The 13,985-nt window shown below is 50.9% G+C and overlaps 7 protein-coding genes and 1 non-coding gene across 8 annotated transcripts; 4 read left to right on the forward strand and 4 right to left on the reverse strand.

Moving 5' to 3' along the window:
• The first annotated feature begins 187 nt into the window (after positions 1 to 187).
• BO79DRAFT_t189 lies at positions 188 to 295 on the forward strand. The gene has a single exon. It is a non-coding gene; the product is annotated as a tRNA-Met (tRNA).
• A 415-nt stretch (positions 296 to 710) lies between these two features.
• BO79DRAFT_272928 (SNG1 family protein) lies at positions 711 to 2,261 on the reverse strand (the record flags this gene model as incomplete). Its single annotated transcript, XM_025687468.1, has 3 exons — positions 711 to 950; positions 1,000 to 2,076; positions 2,132 to 2,261. The coding sequence occupies 3 exons, from the start codon at positions 2,259 to 2,261 to the stop codon at positions 799 to 801; spliced, it is 1,359 nt and encodes a 452-aa protein (XP_025536460.1). The 3' UTR covers positions 711 to 798.
• A 467-nt stretch (positions 2,262 to 2,728) lies between these two features.
• Positions 2,729 to 4,801, reverse strand: BO79DRAFT_272930 (glycosyl hydrolase family 79 C-terminal domain-containing protein; the record flags this gene model as incomplete). The annotated part of the gene is made up of 8 exons (XM_025687469.1): positions 2,729 to 3,393; positions 3,447 to 3,480; positions 3,542 to 3,633; positions 3,681 to 4,049; positions 4,103 to 4,210; positions 4,290 to 4,429; positions 4,486 to 4,605; positions 4,656 to 4,801. 8 exons carry the CDS (start codon positions 4,799 to 4,801, stop codon positions 2,948 to 2,950), a joined length of 1,455 nt encoding a protein of 484 aa, XP_025536461.1. The 3' UTR covers positions 2,729 to 2,947.
• Positions 4,802 to 5,344: 543 nt separating this feature from the next.
• Positions 5,345 to 6,764, forward strand: BO79DRAFT_200643 (BNR repeat-containing protein; the record flags this gene model as incomplete). Its single annotated transcript, XM_025681506.1, has 2 exons — positions 5,345 to 5,868; positions 5,921 to 6,764. The coding sequence occupies exons 1-2, from the start codon at positions 5,372 to 5,374 to the stop codon at positions 6,762 to 6,764; spliced, it is 1,341 nt and encodes a 446-aa protein (XP_025536462.1). The 5' UTR covers positions 5,345 to 5,371.
• Positions 6,765 to 7,192: 428 nt separating this feature from the next.
• BO79DRAFT_272936 (sugar transporter) lies at positions 7,193 to 9,195 on the forward strand (the record flags this gene model as incomplete). Its single annotated transcript, XM_025687470.1, has 8 exons — positions 7,193 to 7,397; positions 7,450 to 7,506; positions 7,562 to 7,883; positions 7,933 to 8,007; positions 8,054 to 8,274; positions 8,336 to 8,686; positions 8,766 to 8,956; positions 9,055 to 9,195. 8 exons carry the CDS (start codon positions 7,193 to 7,195, stop codon positions 9,193 to 9,195), a joined length of 1,563 nt encoding a protein of 520 aa, XP_025536463.1.
• Positions 9,196 to 9,303: 108 nt separating this feature from the next.
• erg6 (sterol 24-C-methyltransferase) lies at positions 9,304 to 11,149 on the reverse strand. The gene is made up of 3 exons (XM_025681507.1): positions 10,729 to 11,149; positions 10,627 to 10,661; positions 9,304 to 10,559 (listed from the first exon to the last, which is right to left on the reverse strand). Exons 1-3 carry the CDS (start codon positions 10,930 to 10,932, stop codon positions 9,665 to 9,667), a joined length of 1,134 nt encoding a protein of 377 aa, XP_025536464.1. The 5' UTR covers positions 10,933 to 11,149; the 3' UTR covers positions 9,304 to 9,664.
• A 596-nt stretch (positions 11,150 to 11,745) lies between these two features.
• On the forward strand, positions 11,746 to 13,185 carry slt11 (Pre-mRNA-splicing factor ECM2). The gene is made up of 2 exons (XM_025688806.1): positions 11,746 to 11,953; positions 12,007 to 13,185. The coding sequence occupies exons 1-2, from the start codon at positions 11,813 to 11,815 to the stop codon at positions 13,021 to 13,023; spliced, it is 1,158 nt and encodes a 385-aa protein (XP_025536465.1). The 5' UTR covers positions 11,746 to 11,812; the 3' UTR covers positions 13,024 to 13,185.
• BO79DRAFT_178924 (LYR motif-containing protein) lies at positions 13,127 to 13,985 on the reverse strand. The gene is made up of 4 exons (XM_025680001.1): positions 13,846 to 13,985; positions 13,676 to 13,789; positions 13,440 to 13,616; positions 13,127 to 13,374 (listed from the first exon to the last, which is right to left on the reverse strand). Exons 2-4 carry the CDS (start codon positions 13,749 to 13,751, stop codon positions 13,280 to 13,282), a joined length of 348 nt encoding a protein of 115 aa, XP_025536466.1. The 5' UTR covers positions 13,752 to 13,789; positions 13,846 to 13,985; the 3' UTR covers positions 13,127 to 13,279.

The following is a 13,985-nucleotide window of genomic DNA, read 5'->3' on the forward strand; positions in this document are numbered from 1 at the left end:
GAATCACCAACATACAACATATTCCCGACATATACACAAATTACCAAACCTACTGAAACCATTTACTAACCAGAAACCACCAAAAACAACAAAACCCACAGCCCAAAGTCATTCAAACAAAACGTCTCTTCTGAGCCAAGCATGCACGAGCTATGAACCGAATACTTGGTGCGGCTTTCAACAACTTGTCTCGATGGTGTAGTTGGTTATCACGTGGGTCTCATACTACAGTATGACGTGGAAGCATAACTTCCATGCGATCCCAAGGCCGGGAGTTCGAACCTCCCTCGGGACATTTCTTTTTTGTTTTCCGTGATCGTAAATCACGTGACTTTTATGATTGCAACTGAGGTACTACAGCTAATAAGTAATTTTTTTTACCCCCCTTTCCATTGCGTTTTTCTTTTCTTGACTGTCACTGGGGAGGTACTGGCAGAGGATGAAAGAAGAACAATTGAATATTCGCGGAGCGGAGTATCGTTTCGTCAATGCAACCCAACCCCTTGATGTGTAGGTGTGTAGCAACAGATATTCCAGCCAAGCATAGCAACTTATTATTATGACATGCATTGAAGCGAAAGATATATCTATGATGGATCTATAAGTGTCTATAATGCATAGTAAAAAGTATATCCAAGAAGCGAAATGCCCCCAATAATGACCTTCATCCACATTAATCGCCCGCCCCGTATTAGGAGGAAGATAACATGCCGAAATCTAGAACCTCTATGTATGCTCGCCAAAAAGCACCAAAAGGTCTATTGCTTTTGATGGCGGCGGGGTCAGCGTATGAGCGTCTCAGGCCAAACCCCGCTTGACCTTCCAGTTCATAAACGCTGCAGCAAATGGGAACAAACAGATCGAGAATGCGATCCAGGCGAAAAGGACACCGAAGTCAAGCCCAATGCGAGAATGGGTATCGAAGAGAATGGTGCGGAGTGCCTCGACAACTACCATATATTAGCTCGGTTAACTGGGATATATGAGGAAACAACGTACTTCTGTGAAGAGGCCAGGCGTAACCCCATCTGAAGAAACCTGGAGCCAAATCCAAAGCATAGAAGCCAGTGGCCACATTGGTGATGACCCAGAAGATGAGGAAGAGCGCACTCCAAGGGAGACCGATAATCATCGCCATGTTTTCACATGGGAAACCGAGGGCACACATTCCAACCCAATTCAACATCCAGTAGACAACGAAAGACCCATGGCCATAGGCATTGGGATTGTTGGCGGACTGAGTGTCAGGTGCGGAGGGGTTGTTAAACGGGATCTGGAAGGCCAGTGACACGAAAGAGTAGAAGAGCGATAGGAAGAAGTATGTGCCGATGTTGGACAGAATGCGCCATAGGAGCCACTGTGGGATTTTCAGCGGAGGATGGTTGCCTTTGATGAACTGAATGTGTATGGGCATCATGAACGGGGTGTTGAAGAAGGCAAGAATGATCAGATAGATGAGACCGATGCTCACGGCCGGAGTGATGACGGCGGGCGCGAAGGGTCGAAGGTCAATGGAGGTGAATCCAATTGCCGGGTTGATGGCCTGTGGCACTTTGCTGATATTGTACCCTTCCTGCGCGACGGTCTGTATCCAGCGCGGTCCGAAGTACGACCGGACGGCCAAGTCTAGATCGGATAAAAAGGGGATGATGTAGTTGTAATATGTGGTCGGATCGCGTGCACTGATCGTGATGAATTCCGCCGCACCGTAGGGGTCATAAGACGAGTTCCCATTAGTGACAGCGTTGCGAAGAAGAGCAGTGGCATTAGAGTTGACAATAACAGCCGCATAAGCGTGCTCGTCGTACACCGACTGGCGCACAGCCCAGGGGTCATTGTTGAACTCTGCAGGAGACTTAATCGTGTAACCCAGATGCTCGCTGCTCGAGTCAAGTATTTGGCTCACGACATCAGTCACGGCAGGGCCCACGATTGGAGTCTCATTTCGGTAGGGCTCCAGCTGGCCATCAAAGTCGACAACCCAAACAGTTAGTGCAGGAAACCGGGACTCCGCCTGAAATTGTACGGCCCAGAACAGGGATAAAATGCAAAGGATGAAGACACAGAGTAGTAAAACTGTAGATTAACAATTAGAGGAGGGATACTCATAATTTAAGGGTTTAGCACCAACCTGTCCGGCCCCACTGGAAGAACACGCTGCGACGAGCAGCTTTAAGTGCAGGATCAAAGAAAGAGACGGCCGCAGGAGGGGCCTCAGCCTTGTCGCCAGCCTCGGCCATCTGGACTTTGTCGGAGCTCATACTGTGGCCCGAGTACAAGGACGTAAGGCCGACGTGTGAGGAGGAATGGTAAGGGTAGCGAAGGAAAGAGGGAAAACCACAACAGATAAGAATATGATGCCATCCGACGCCAAGGAGGCCTAGAGGCGCGATGGGCAGATTTAAAAGAGTCCATGATCAGCCTGGTACCCATCGCAACCATTTTCCACCGGTGGCTCACTGATCGCTATCAAAAGTCGGCAACGGCGAACCCGGGAAATTATCCAAATAGGGTAATGATTGAACTCCGAGACCAGATTTCGCCTTTTCGGAGCGCGAAAGTGTAAAAAGTTCGTTCTCGGGCTTACAGCTCGGCATGCATGGTCTAACGCGAACAATGGGAACAACCCTTTTCTAATTTGACCACGGTCTGCTACCTAATAAAAAGTGCATATTCTCATGCTTAAAACATGCACTTTCATAAATCAAGACGCTTGATCATTATGAGACTCGGCGTGGTCTGAAGTGGGCGGTGAGGTGACTGGCAGAACGGTAGACCCGGTCATATCTCGGCTGAGCCGAGCCAAGCGGAATTCCGGCTATATTTTTAAGGGGACTGGCTAGACCCGGGATTACCCCTAGCAGGCCCAGCTTGGTTTGTCCCGTGCATTCCAATTCCAATCTTATCTGATACGACCGGGCCTAACGCTGCTTGTGCTTCTTTCAGATTACACATATATAAGCAACGCCTCGGATGCCTGGACAGTGAATGTCACCCGTCCTGCTGTTGCTTGTGTCGTCTCCATATCCTTTGTGCCTTGTAACTCGCATGTCGCGTTCGCAAAAGTCTGTCCTCCGACGGTGATCGCCCCCTCCCCGACGGTCGTTGTTGCGGCATCTCCAGTTAATCGCAACGCGGATACGGAAGTGGATGTCGAAGGAATGCCACTCAGTGTCACGCTCACGCTGCTCCGTGTCCCTGAGGTGTAATACTCCGAGTTGTACAGCAATACACGGATGGGCTGGTTACTGCTATCGTAGAAGGCGTATGCTGCGAACCGGCTGTTCCCGGTGTCTAGCTGGGCGACTTTGGAGGCACCAGAGAGGGCAAGGGCGGCCGTATAGGCGCCGTAGAATGGCGCATTCACCGATTCGTCCCACCAACAATACGGGCCTTGTACCATGGATTAACTTAACCAGACATAAGCAAAAACATGAGATACGTACAGTTACCAATTGTTCCTTGGTGGAAGAATAATTGCTGTCAAAGTCAGATCAAAAAGGTTCGTTCTAGATCTGGAGCTGATGGCGGGTAGGCCTACTTTAACACCTAGAATGGTGGCTTGCATGACATAGTCCAGGATCCAAAGCCCGGCACCGAAGGTAGGGCTAATACCACCACCTCCACCGGTCGCTGGCGTTATTTAGCATTTGGTTAGGCACGTGCTGGGCGAAACATACCCGAGTTTGTTTCTCCCATGACAAAATCTTTGTCGAGCTCCTGTGCAGCCACTATTTGGCTCTGAAACTCTGACACTCCCTCCACTATCTCGGTATGGCTCATCAATTCATCTAGGTCCGCGGTAGACGCTGATTGCGGATAGTAATGGTGGCAGAAAGAGCGCACGTATTGGGTGGTATCGGCTTCTTCCTCTTTCTGGGCTAAATTGCTCACATTGAATGTCCCCACTCCGAAGAAGACACCAGCTTGGGCGAATGACGTTTCGTCCAAAGCACTGCCTACAGATGCTTGCCACGAGACCTGCGAAGCTGCATCAGCTGCAGCCGTCCATGACTGGCCATCCGCGATTGGATCACTTGAAGTGAAGACTGGCAAGAATTAGCGCGCCTGTTCCGAAAGTAAGCACATACTGTGAACGTACAGTTTGGTTCGTTTCCAAGCTCAATAGCATAAAGAGTAGCAATATTTGATTTGGCAATCTTTGCTGCGGCGATTGTATTGTCGATATTGTCCAGCCGTCTATTGAGCCCTGAGCGTATCTCAGCATTCTTGCTATGAGCCTGGTAAGGGAACTCGCGAATAAATGATGTTTGCTATCGATGGCATACCAATGGTCACTGATCCTTCATAAGAACCAGCTATTTCCATGAATGAGTCACCGAATGTGAGTGACTCTGGTGCATCATCCGGCGAATCAACGCTGTATGAGACTGCTGACGATAAAGAGGCATTGTAGGTCGCGCGATCCCTTGTAGAAGACTTAGTAAGATAGCTTGCAGTACGAAGACGCCGCGTTTATCTCACTGCGTTGTGCCTCCGATTCGAATGGGCGAGTAAGATCCCGCTGCATCGTGCAGTTGCCCCAAACAAGAATTTGTCAAGGATAGTTGCTGGAAGTATTCTGGGAAGGCAAAAAACTCGAACCTTATTATAGTCAGGAATCAGGTCTCTTGCAGTAAATCATGTTGACGTACGAAACGCCCACAGGAGCAGCGTCTAGCTGACCACTGGAGTTCGCTGGAGCTGACGATGGGATTTCAAAACCGAGGCCATTGACTCCGCTCCCAGCAACCAGCAGAAGAGCTGGAGCAATGAGAGCATTCATTCTGATGCCAGACATGACTGAGATCCCAATTGAACTGTACATAACGCGATCTTATCTATGCTCTTAGCAAGGGAGTACTTGCTCAACGGTCTCCAGAAATTCCGTATTTCAATTTCCGCAGTCAACCGAATCGATTCCTCGAACCCATACATCCACCGGAGGTGCCATCGGTTATTATGGAGTCAGCTCGGATAAATTAAGGTGAGGGGGCGATCAAACATCGTCAGAGTTTATTCAAGACGACCTGTGAATGGCCAGCCATCGATGGACACCGGCGGAGATCGCTGTCATTGCGGGGGCGGGACAGTGACGAATGGATCAGGAGTTCTTCCACCAAACATCAGCTGGACTGGCGACCAGCTAATAGACATGTTCTTAATTGTGTTGTGCAAGAGCGATTTGAGAAGGGGAAGATATGCTGGGAGGGAAAATGCTCTGCCGCAGTCTTTTCTCGATCCCGATCAGGCCAGTCCACGTGCCTCGAGAAATCGCCTAGTTCTCTAGCTGAGAGTCTACCCCATCGAAGAGTCCGCATATCACCCGAGCCAGAATACTCGAGAGGTGTTTGCTACTACTGAATAGATCATGACTATTCCGTCAATTACTACTCTTGGGGTCGACCCCAATACCACGCACCGCCTAAACGCCTGTGCCTATCAGCAGTCAGCAATCACAACTTCGGACAGCATCCAGTACGTGGCCTTTTATACCTCGTGGGAAGGATCGGACTCTAGAAGAGTTACGATTGCACGCCATGATGTTCGGGACCCTTCATCCGACTGGCAATACTTGACTTTCGAAGATTACAACCAGACGACCGATGACGGACATAATACCATATCCATCGGGATCTGTGCTGGTGATAGAACGATTCATGTGTCGTTTGATCACCACTGCGATGCACTGAAATATCGCATCTCGCGACCAGGTCTGGCAGCCGACCCAAGCGAGTCGAGTTGGACGGCAAGCAACTTCAGCCCGATTCTAGATCATCTACCCGGCTGCGACGGTCTGTTGGACGTTACATATCCACGATTCATACCTGCTAGAAGAGACATGTATTTCGAGTGTCGCATTGGAAAGTATGTAATGCGCAAAACCTAGGAGAAGCAGAATCTGACGATCAGCCCGTAGAGCAGGTGCCGGCTCCGATGTCCTATATCGCTACAGTCCTGACACTGCGCAATTCGTCCAACTGGGGACCTATCTAATTGGAAGACAGTGTAACCCGTATCCAAATGGGTTATCTTATCATCTATCAACGGATAGCCTTCACGTCACTTGGACGAACCGACACTTTATCGAGTATGAAGGAGCGAACGACTGTGGTTCCACAGCCCACAAAGCGCAAGCTGGACCTAATGGCCCCGAGAATAACGAAGGGCTATATTATGCATACAGTCGGGATAATGGCACTACATGGAGCGGGTCGAACCAAAAGTCAGTGGCTATCTTGTCAGCACGTCCAGGGACCGGACTCGAGTCCCAAGATAGCCGGCTACTCGTCAGGGATATCCCTAGAAACAGCGGTATCATGAATCAGGAGGCACAGTACGTTGACTGCGAGGGAGGAGTGCATATATTGAATCGAGAGAACACCACCGGAAAGGAAACATGGATGCACTACTACCGCTCCCCATCGGACAGTCAGTGGAGTTTCTTCGCATTACCTGGCATATTTCCTACGCCTACCGGGCCTCGCGGCAAACTAGTCCATAGCGAGAAGCTCAATGCTGTCTTCTTCATACTTCCGTCGAATACGGAGAGTGAACTGTTGATTGTGCGGAGGAGTATGAATGGTATACATGGAGAAATGAGTGTAGTATGGAGGGAACATGGATATAGTGGAGAGCCACTGATCGACGAAGAAGCCTTTACAAAATTTGGGCTTCTGTCTATTCTCATATTGAGAGACAATGAAGAAGGTAAAAGGAAGGTGGCCGTGCTACAATTCGACGTCAATAACCTGGCACAATGAGGAGCATGTCATAAGTCCTGAAAAGCAAGAGAAGCAGTAATCAGTAGCAGCAATCCTAGTGGGAGCCTTCAACCCGAAAGTCAATTTCATGTTAGCCCTTGCTCGTGGCGACGCAGTCACTCGCACTAGGAATACATTTTCCACCAACAGGAGAATCAGGAGATCGCCACCAGCTGTCTGAGCTACTCGCATGGTGTTTTCCAGCCGCCTCGGATTGCTTTAGGCCGAACCTCTCATGCAACCTGGGGGAGAGATCTGCACGATCAGCCCCGCAGTTCCCCCAGGTTTTGGCCCCGGATAATAGCCTGGGCAAGCTTGTCTTGATTAGACATCGCATTCCATAGGACCTGCTACAAACTCCGTATATATCTTCTTGATGAGAGTTGGTGGCAGTATTAGGGGATATCGTTAACCAACCCGACTTCATCATGGCAGTAAGTGCGCGGAAGCCCATCGACCGCAGAGCGCTGGAGGACACGACGGTGGTGAGCAACAAGCAAGGGCCATGGTGGAAGGACACTGGTCTAAGAAAGCTGAACTTGATGCTGTTTTTCCTCATGTTTAGCGAGTTTACTCAAGGCTACGATGCTTCCTTGATCAATAATGTGCAAGAGCTGAGTGTTTGGCAGGAGGGTATGCCAAGTATTGTATCTGCACTAGTCCGTTGATTGACCATGTGGTACAGATTTCAATCACCCTCATGGTAGCCTTCTGGGAGCCATGAGCGCTATGTACTGGATAGGTGATACACTACACTGATCTTGACGATCTCGTTCTTGGTCTAACTACAAGTACAGGAAATATCGTCGGCGTTGTCTTCATCTCCTTCATATCCGACAGGCTCGGCCGCAGATACTGCCTGTTTTTCGGCGCCATCCTATGCCTTGCTGGCACCGGCATGGCTACTGGTGCCTCCAGTGCAGGTCTCTTCATCGCAGCTCGCTTGCTTCTAGGCATGGGGGGTGTAGTAGTTGCTGCGATCGGGCCAGTATGGATGGGTGAACTAGCCTACCCAGATCATCGAGCGACAGCAACTTCCATGTCCAACACTACCTACAGTGCTGGATCTATCATCGCGGCGTGGATTACATTTGGATCATTCCGACTCGCAAGTGCATGGTATGCCCACCTGCCCGAGACCATACTTCCTCATCCTCATCAAAGATAGGGCATGGCGCATTCCCACCGTCTTTCAAGCGCTTCCATCAATAATCCAACTAATTGGAGCATTCATTCTTCCAGAGTAAGCCATAACAAGTCCTCATCCCACTCATGGCTAACAACCATAGATCCCCCCGCTGGCTCATCAGCCGCGGCCGCGAACAAGCCGCCCTCGCTATCCTAGCCAAATACCACGGCAACGGCGACGCGCAGGACATCGTAGTACAACAGGAATACCAAGAGATGAAAGAGACCATCGAACTCGAGATAGCAGCCAAGAAGACCTCCTGGAAAGAACTCATCAACACTCGCGGAAACAGATGGCGCTCGTTCATCCTCATATGGTGTGGTGAGTCCCTCTACCCCAATCCCCCCCACCACCACCACCACCTAATGCGAGAAACCACCAGGAATCTGCAAACAATGGTCCGGCAACGGCCTAATAAGCTACTACCTCAGCAGCATGCTCAAATCCGCCGGAATAACTGCCGAAGTCGACACGACCCTGATCACCGCAACAAGCCAAATGTTCAGTTTCGCCTGTGCACTAGCCTTTGCCTTCCTCCCCGGCCGAGTCGGACGAAGACCTCTCCTGCTCTGGTCAATGGGACTCATCTGGCTCGTCTTTGCGCTCATCACGATTTGCACGGGCGTGTTCGTCGAAACAGGTAGCCAGTCTGCATCGTACGCCACAGTCGCTTTTATCTATATATACAACGGAGTACATAATCTAGGTTGGACGGGCGCGATGATGCTCTACGGTTAGTATCTATCCCAAGCCACAGAATCCCATTTAGACAAACATAAATGGTCAATGCAATAGCTAACTAACAAACACAGTCGTCGAAATCCTCCCCTACTCCATCCGCGCCAAAGGCATCGCTCTTTTCTGGCTCGTCACCGGTGCCACAGGAGCATTCAACACGTATGTGAACCCGCTGGGCATTGATGCCTTCGCATGGAAGTATTATTTCTTCTATGTGGGGTGGATTATCGTTGAGTTTGTGGTGGTGTATTTCTTCTTTATTGAGGTTGGTGTTCATTCTGTCCCTTTCACGTCCCTTTATATATATATGCACATGCTCTTGTTCGACATCGTGGAGTGGCTAATACTATGGTATACTTGCAGACCAAAGGACCGAGTCTGGAGCAGATCGCGCTGTTGTTTGATGGGAAGGATGCGGTGGTTAGTCATGCTAATCCGGTGGCGGAGGAGTTTTTGGATGAGAAGGAGAAGGCGGAGGCGAAGGAGATTGAAGTGGCTCGGTAGGGATATATTGAGTAGTTTATGGGATGAGGTGCTTGATGAGGTATGAGATGAACTGGTAATGATTTACGTTGTTGGTATGGAAGTAAAGTGAAATAGGTAATTTTGAGACTCGTTATTCCTGGTACTCGCTATTAAATCTATTCTGAACAACAAATGACAAGCAGCAGAAAGGAATCATCACCATCGGCACATAATACTCAGCAGTGATTTCGTACGCCTGCCCATTCCCGTATGGGCAGGACATGAGATGGGAAAAACAAATGCACTAACGAAAACAAAGCATCCCGCGGCGGTATGCAATATAATGACACACAAGAAAGGGAATGAAACATAGGGAAATATAAAGGAAAATAGAAGAAACCCGGATATTAAAGAACATAGACCGCCGTGCTGTCTATGCAATAGGATGCTGTCCCAGAAAAATTTGTACAGGCGTTATCGCATAATGCAAGTTTTTTGCTGAAACCGTTTACTCGGGCTTGCGGCCAACCATGAGGTACATGGGAGTGAACAGCTTCTTCTCACCACCGGCAACAAGGCAGTCACCGGCCAAGGCCAGACTGTCGGCAGTCTTCTGAGAGCCCTTGGGGAAGAGACCGACCTTCTCCATGGCACCGACGAAACGGTGGGCAATGCCACGGCCCCACCAGGTCATACGAGCGATCGTGAAGAAGTCCCAGGGAGAGGTCAAGTGCTTGAAGGAACCGGCCAAGGGGTAGTACCAGGGGATGGTGTCGGGGCGGTCGGCCAAATCCTCGTTGTGGAGGAGCTCGAAACCGGCTCCCTTCATGGCGTCAAGACCCTCGGAGACCTTGACCATGTTGGAAATACCGTCACCCTGCTCGATACCGAGACGGATCTTGCGGTGCTCGGCGTTGCTGTTGTCGTACTCCTCGGTCATCAACCACTCGTAGACACCGAAGACACCACCGGGCTTCAGGACACGGAAGATTTCCTTGTAGACACCCTCGAGTTCGGGAGCGTGGCAGGTAGCCTCAATGGCGTAGACAGCGTCGAAGGTGTTGTCCTCGAACTTCATCTGCATGAAGTCACCTTTCTCGAAGGTCAGCTTGTGGGCCAAACCCTCACGCTCAGCGTAGCGCGTAGCACGCTGGATCTGGTAGTCGTTGTTGTTCAGGCCGACCACGTTGGCGTCGGTGAACTTGACGATCTCACGGGCAGGGCCTCCGACACCGCAGCCAACATCGAGAACCTTCATTCCAGACTTGATGCCGATCTGATGGGCGAGGTAGTGTTCGTGGCGAGCGATGGCCTGGTGGAAGCCCTCGCCAGGGGAGAAACGGCAGAAGTGGAAGGAGGTACCCCATCCGTACTCGTAAAAGTCCGTCGCAAGGTTGTAGTAGCTATAGCGAATTCGAGTCAGTACTGAGAATCGAAGTCATGTTTCTGGGTCTTAATGGCGCTACATACTGTCTGGTCAAGGTCGCATACTCGGCACGACGGGCCTAGAACATCAAAATATTAGTACAAGGCTTAGCATTAATATCGGAAAGGAGTAAGTCGCAAACATACCGCACGGATCTCTTCAGTCTCTTCCTCAGCGCTCTTGTTGTCCCAGTGCTTGAAGTACTCGTCGACAGCAGCCTTCTGAGCGGCAGCGTCCTTGTTGCGCATGGCAGCAAAACCACCCTGAGCTTCAGCGGACTTTCCATGGAGAACGCGGTTGAACTCCGCATCACGCGCATGGTTCTCCTGTTCAAGAGCTGCGGGAGCCATTGTTGACAGCAATTGGAAATTAAAGTGGGATAAAAAGGGGTGGATCGGTCAAGAAGCACAGGTGTCCGGAGTAAGTGGTTCGGATACAGGGACTTGAGGAGGCAATTGAGGCAGTTTTATAACCACAAACACGATCCTGAGAAAAGAAGAAAGGCCAAATAGGCAGACAGAAGTGAAGGAAGAGGAAAACGAAAGGATACGAAGAAGCAAGCGAGGCCAACGCAGCAGTTAATGCGATCGCCCGAAAGAAAGGGGAGGCGGAATTACGACTGACTTTGACATTTCCCCAGCCAATCACCGCTGTGCCGCTGGCCAGCCAACCAGATGGCGGGGGGCTAGACCCGAACAGGCATCCTGGGGTTCTGGCCAGGAAAAAGTTGTATCCGAAAGAGACGGTGGAACAGCACTAAGCCGTACTAGGCAGTTGACCAGGGCGTTCCTGGTCATATCGAGGAGCTGCGTATCGCGTATCGCGTATCCGGTGCGTATTCCGCCAGGCATCACTGGATCCGCTGGTCGCACAGAAGAGGCTATGCTCTCATCTTGATTGCCGCAGGATCAAGGCCTGGACTGCAAGGTTTCGTTTCAGACTCTGTATGATTGAGCATCATGCGCTTTATGGAATTACTATACTCCTTACGCAGATGCCTAAACAAGCACTCGGGTTCATCCTTTCCATGCATGTGATGCAGGAACTTGCAGTCAAATCACGTGACTAACATATTGCTTATGTCACAACAGCCACACTTAGCCACAGAATGCGCCACTACGACTATCGATAATCCAGTTCTTGCTACCGACAACGCTCAACTTCGCCGCACCATCTCCGCAGGGCTTCGCGTTTCTGTGTGGAAGCGCAGCTGATTAACACAACGACAACATGCCCCCCCCACAGATTAAGCAGGATCTGAACCGGTCCGGATGGGAGACCACCGACTTCCCCTCCGTGTGCGAGAACTGCCTGCCCGACAATCCTTACGTTCAGATGCTCAAGGAAGACCATGGCGCAGAATGCAAGATTGTAGGCAGACCTTTCCACTTTCGGACAACCAGACCATACTAACAGATTCCCAGTGCACGCGTCCTTTCACTATTTTCCGCTGGAAAGCCGATCGCACCGCGCGCCAGAAGCGTACTGCCATCTGCTTGACCTGCGCGCGTTTGAAGAACTGCTGCCAATGCTGTATGCTGGATCTGTCCTTCGGGCTGCCGATCGTCGTTCGTGATGCTGCTTTGAAGATGGTCGCCCCAGGCCCCGAAAGCACCATCAACCGCGAATACTACGCACAAGGTCACGAGAAGGAGATCGAAGAGGGGCGTGGCGCGGTGGAGGAATACGAGAAGACGGACGAGAAAGCTCGGGAGTTGCTTCGGAGGCTCGCCAACAGTGAACCCTACTACAGGAAGCCTCGCCAGATAGAGGCCGCACCCCAAGACGAGGAGGGCGCGAGTGCAGGACCCAGCGACGCACCGGTCGTACACAGCCGCTACGGAAATGGCCCGGGACCCATTCGCACAAGCGAAAGCAGGAGGGGAACGCCACTTCCGGGTAGAGGACGAGGAGGTATGCGTGGTGGTCGTGGTGGCCGCCCATTCCCTAGCGCCGCTCAGGTGCCCCCATCGGCTGAAGATATCCTACCGCCCGCGGATCCGAACATCACATCGCTCTTTGTTACTGGCGTGGAGGATGATCTTCCGGAACATACGCTGCGGACTTTCTTCACACAGTTTGGACAGCTGCGGTCGCTCATTTGCTCCCACCGTGCTCACTCTGCGTTCGTCAACTTCGCAACTCGGGAGGGTGCTGAGGCAGCTGCCAAACAGTGCCAGGGTCGGGCTGTCATCCAAGGCTGCCCTCTGCGTGTTCGATGGGGCAAGCCCAAGCCGTTGGATAACATGGATAGGGAGGAGCGCCTGAAGCATGCCCGGGAAGGTCGGCAGGCGGCAGGCCCGCGGGCAGCCGATTCTGGAAAGAGAGCCATCACAGCTGCCGGAGAGGAGATTGGCAAAGAGCAAAAACAACGGAGTTATGCTGTCGCCCCACCCCCGGGTGCTGGGGAGGTCCAGTACTCCAGTCTGTCTGGTGACTGATCTGCATTTCTACTCGCATTTTGGCTTGTTTTCTACAGGGTCCGGGAACAAGGAGGTCTTATGTATGTTCGCGAGCGGGCGTTGTGTATATTTTCTACATTCTGATTAAACCATAAAATACCCCCAAAGACGCCGGAAGGAGAGAGAAAAGTTTGGGTATACTATAATACAGTCTGCAAATGCCATAGTCTGCAGTCATCCTTTCACCCATGCATAGGCTTCCAGACAGTCAGATTCCACACGGAAAATCCTCCCTCTATGACGAGCATGCCTTGTCCACCTTGACAGTCTTTCCCTTAACTCTGATGGTGTCGTTATCGCCGCGCTCGATGTCGTCATGAATGCGGAGTTCTAATAGGATTTCGGGTCAGCGACATATACTCAGCCATAGCATAATTCCTCTGCTCTCTACTCACCCCACTTGGCATTCTCGTCATTTTGTTCCCGTACACCCTGGACAATGTTGTGTCTGAGAATGTTCGCCACTTCGAGCGCATGGTTGATCTGCATCGGAGTATCAATGCCTTCGCGGCGGTGGCTGTCGAAATTCCGGCGAGCCTCTTGACGGGCAGCAATCATAACACGGACATCATCTGCACGTTGAATATGGTTAGCGTTGAATAGACTTATGGCTGTTGAGGCGGCGACTGACCCCGGAAGGCAATGCGGGTAGCGCGGAGGAGTTGGCGGTAAGCACTGCGTGCGGACAAGGCGGTTTGGGAGGACATTATGAAGTTGATTATTGAGATTTATGGAAGAATTGAATCTGTTAACCTTTTGTTAGTTCTCCCCTTGTGAATTGAGTCTTTTGGGGTGGCGTACTGCGATAGTAGCGGGTGATCTGATGATAAAGAAAAACTGTCGTCAGGCGAATGCAGCTCGTCGCTCTGTAAATAAAGAATCCTTGATATAGAAACTACAGTCAAAAACAACAAAACATATAAGAAGAAGATCTAATCAAC

The sequence above is a fragment of the Aspergillus costaricaensis genome (assembly GCF_003184835.1).
Source record: "Aspergillus costaricaensis CBS 115574 unplaced genomic scaffold BO79scaffold_30, whole genome shotgun sequence".
Lineage (NCBI taxonomy): Eukaryota > Fungi > Ascomycota > Eurotiomycetes > Eurotiales > Aspergillaceae > Aspergillus > Aspergillus costaricensis.

Excerpts from the sequence above, each read along its gene's own strand:
- slt11 (XM_025688806.1), top strand. The coding sequence starts at position 11,813 with ATGCCCCCCCCACAGATTAAGCAGGATCTGAACCGGTCCGGATGGGAG. Across the intron at positions 11,954-12,006 it reads ATGGCGCAGAATGCAAGATT|TGCACGCGTCCTTTCACTAT; the intron begins GTAGGCAGACCT and ends ACAGATTCCCAG.
- erg6 (XM_025681507.1), bottom strand. The coding sequence starts at position 10,932 with ATGGCTCCCGCAGCTCTTGAACAGGAGAACCATGCGCGTGATGCGGAG. Across the intron at positions 10,662-10,728 it reads AGACTGAAGAGATCCGTGCG|GCCCGTCGTGCCGAGTATGC; the intron begins GTATGTTTGCGA and ends TTGATGTTCTAG. Across the intron at positions 10,560-10,626 it reads TATGCGACCTTGACCAGACA|CTACTACAACCTTGCGACGG; the intron begins GTATGTAGCGCC and ends AATTCGCTATAG.
- BO79DRAFT_178924 (XM_025680001.1), bottom strand. The coding sequence starts at position 13,751 with ATGTCCTCCCAAACCGCCTTGTCCGCACGCAGTGCTTACCGCCAACTC. Across the intron at positions 13,617-13,675 it reads TACCCGCATTGCCTTCCGGG|ATGATGTCCGTGTTATGATT; the intron begins GTCAGTCGCCGC and ends TTCAACGTGCAG. Across the intron at positions 13,375-13,439 it reads TGACGAGAATGCCAAGTGGG|AACTCCGCATTCATGACGAC; the intron begins GTGAGTAGAGAG and ends AAATCCTATTAG.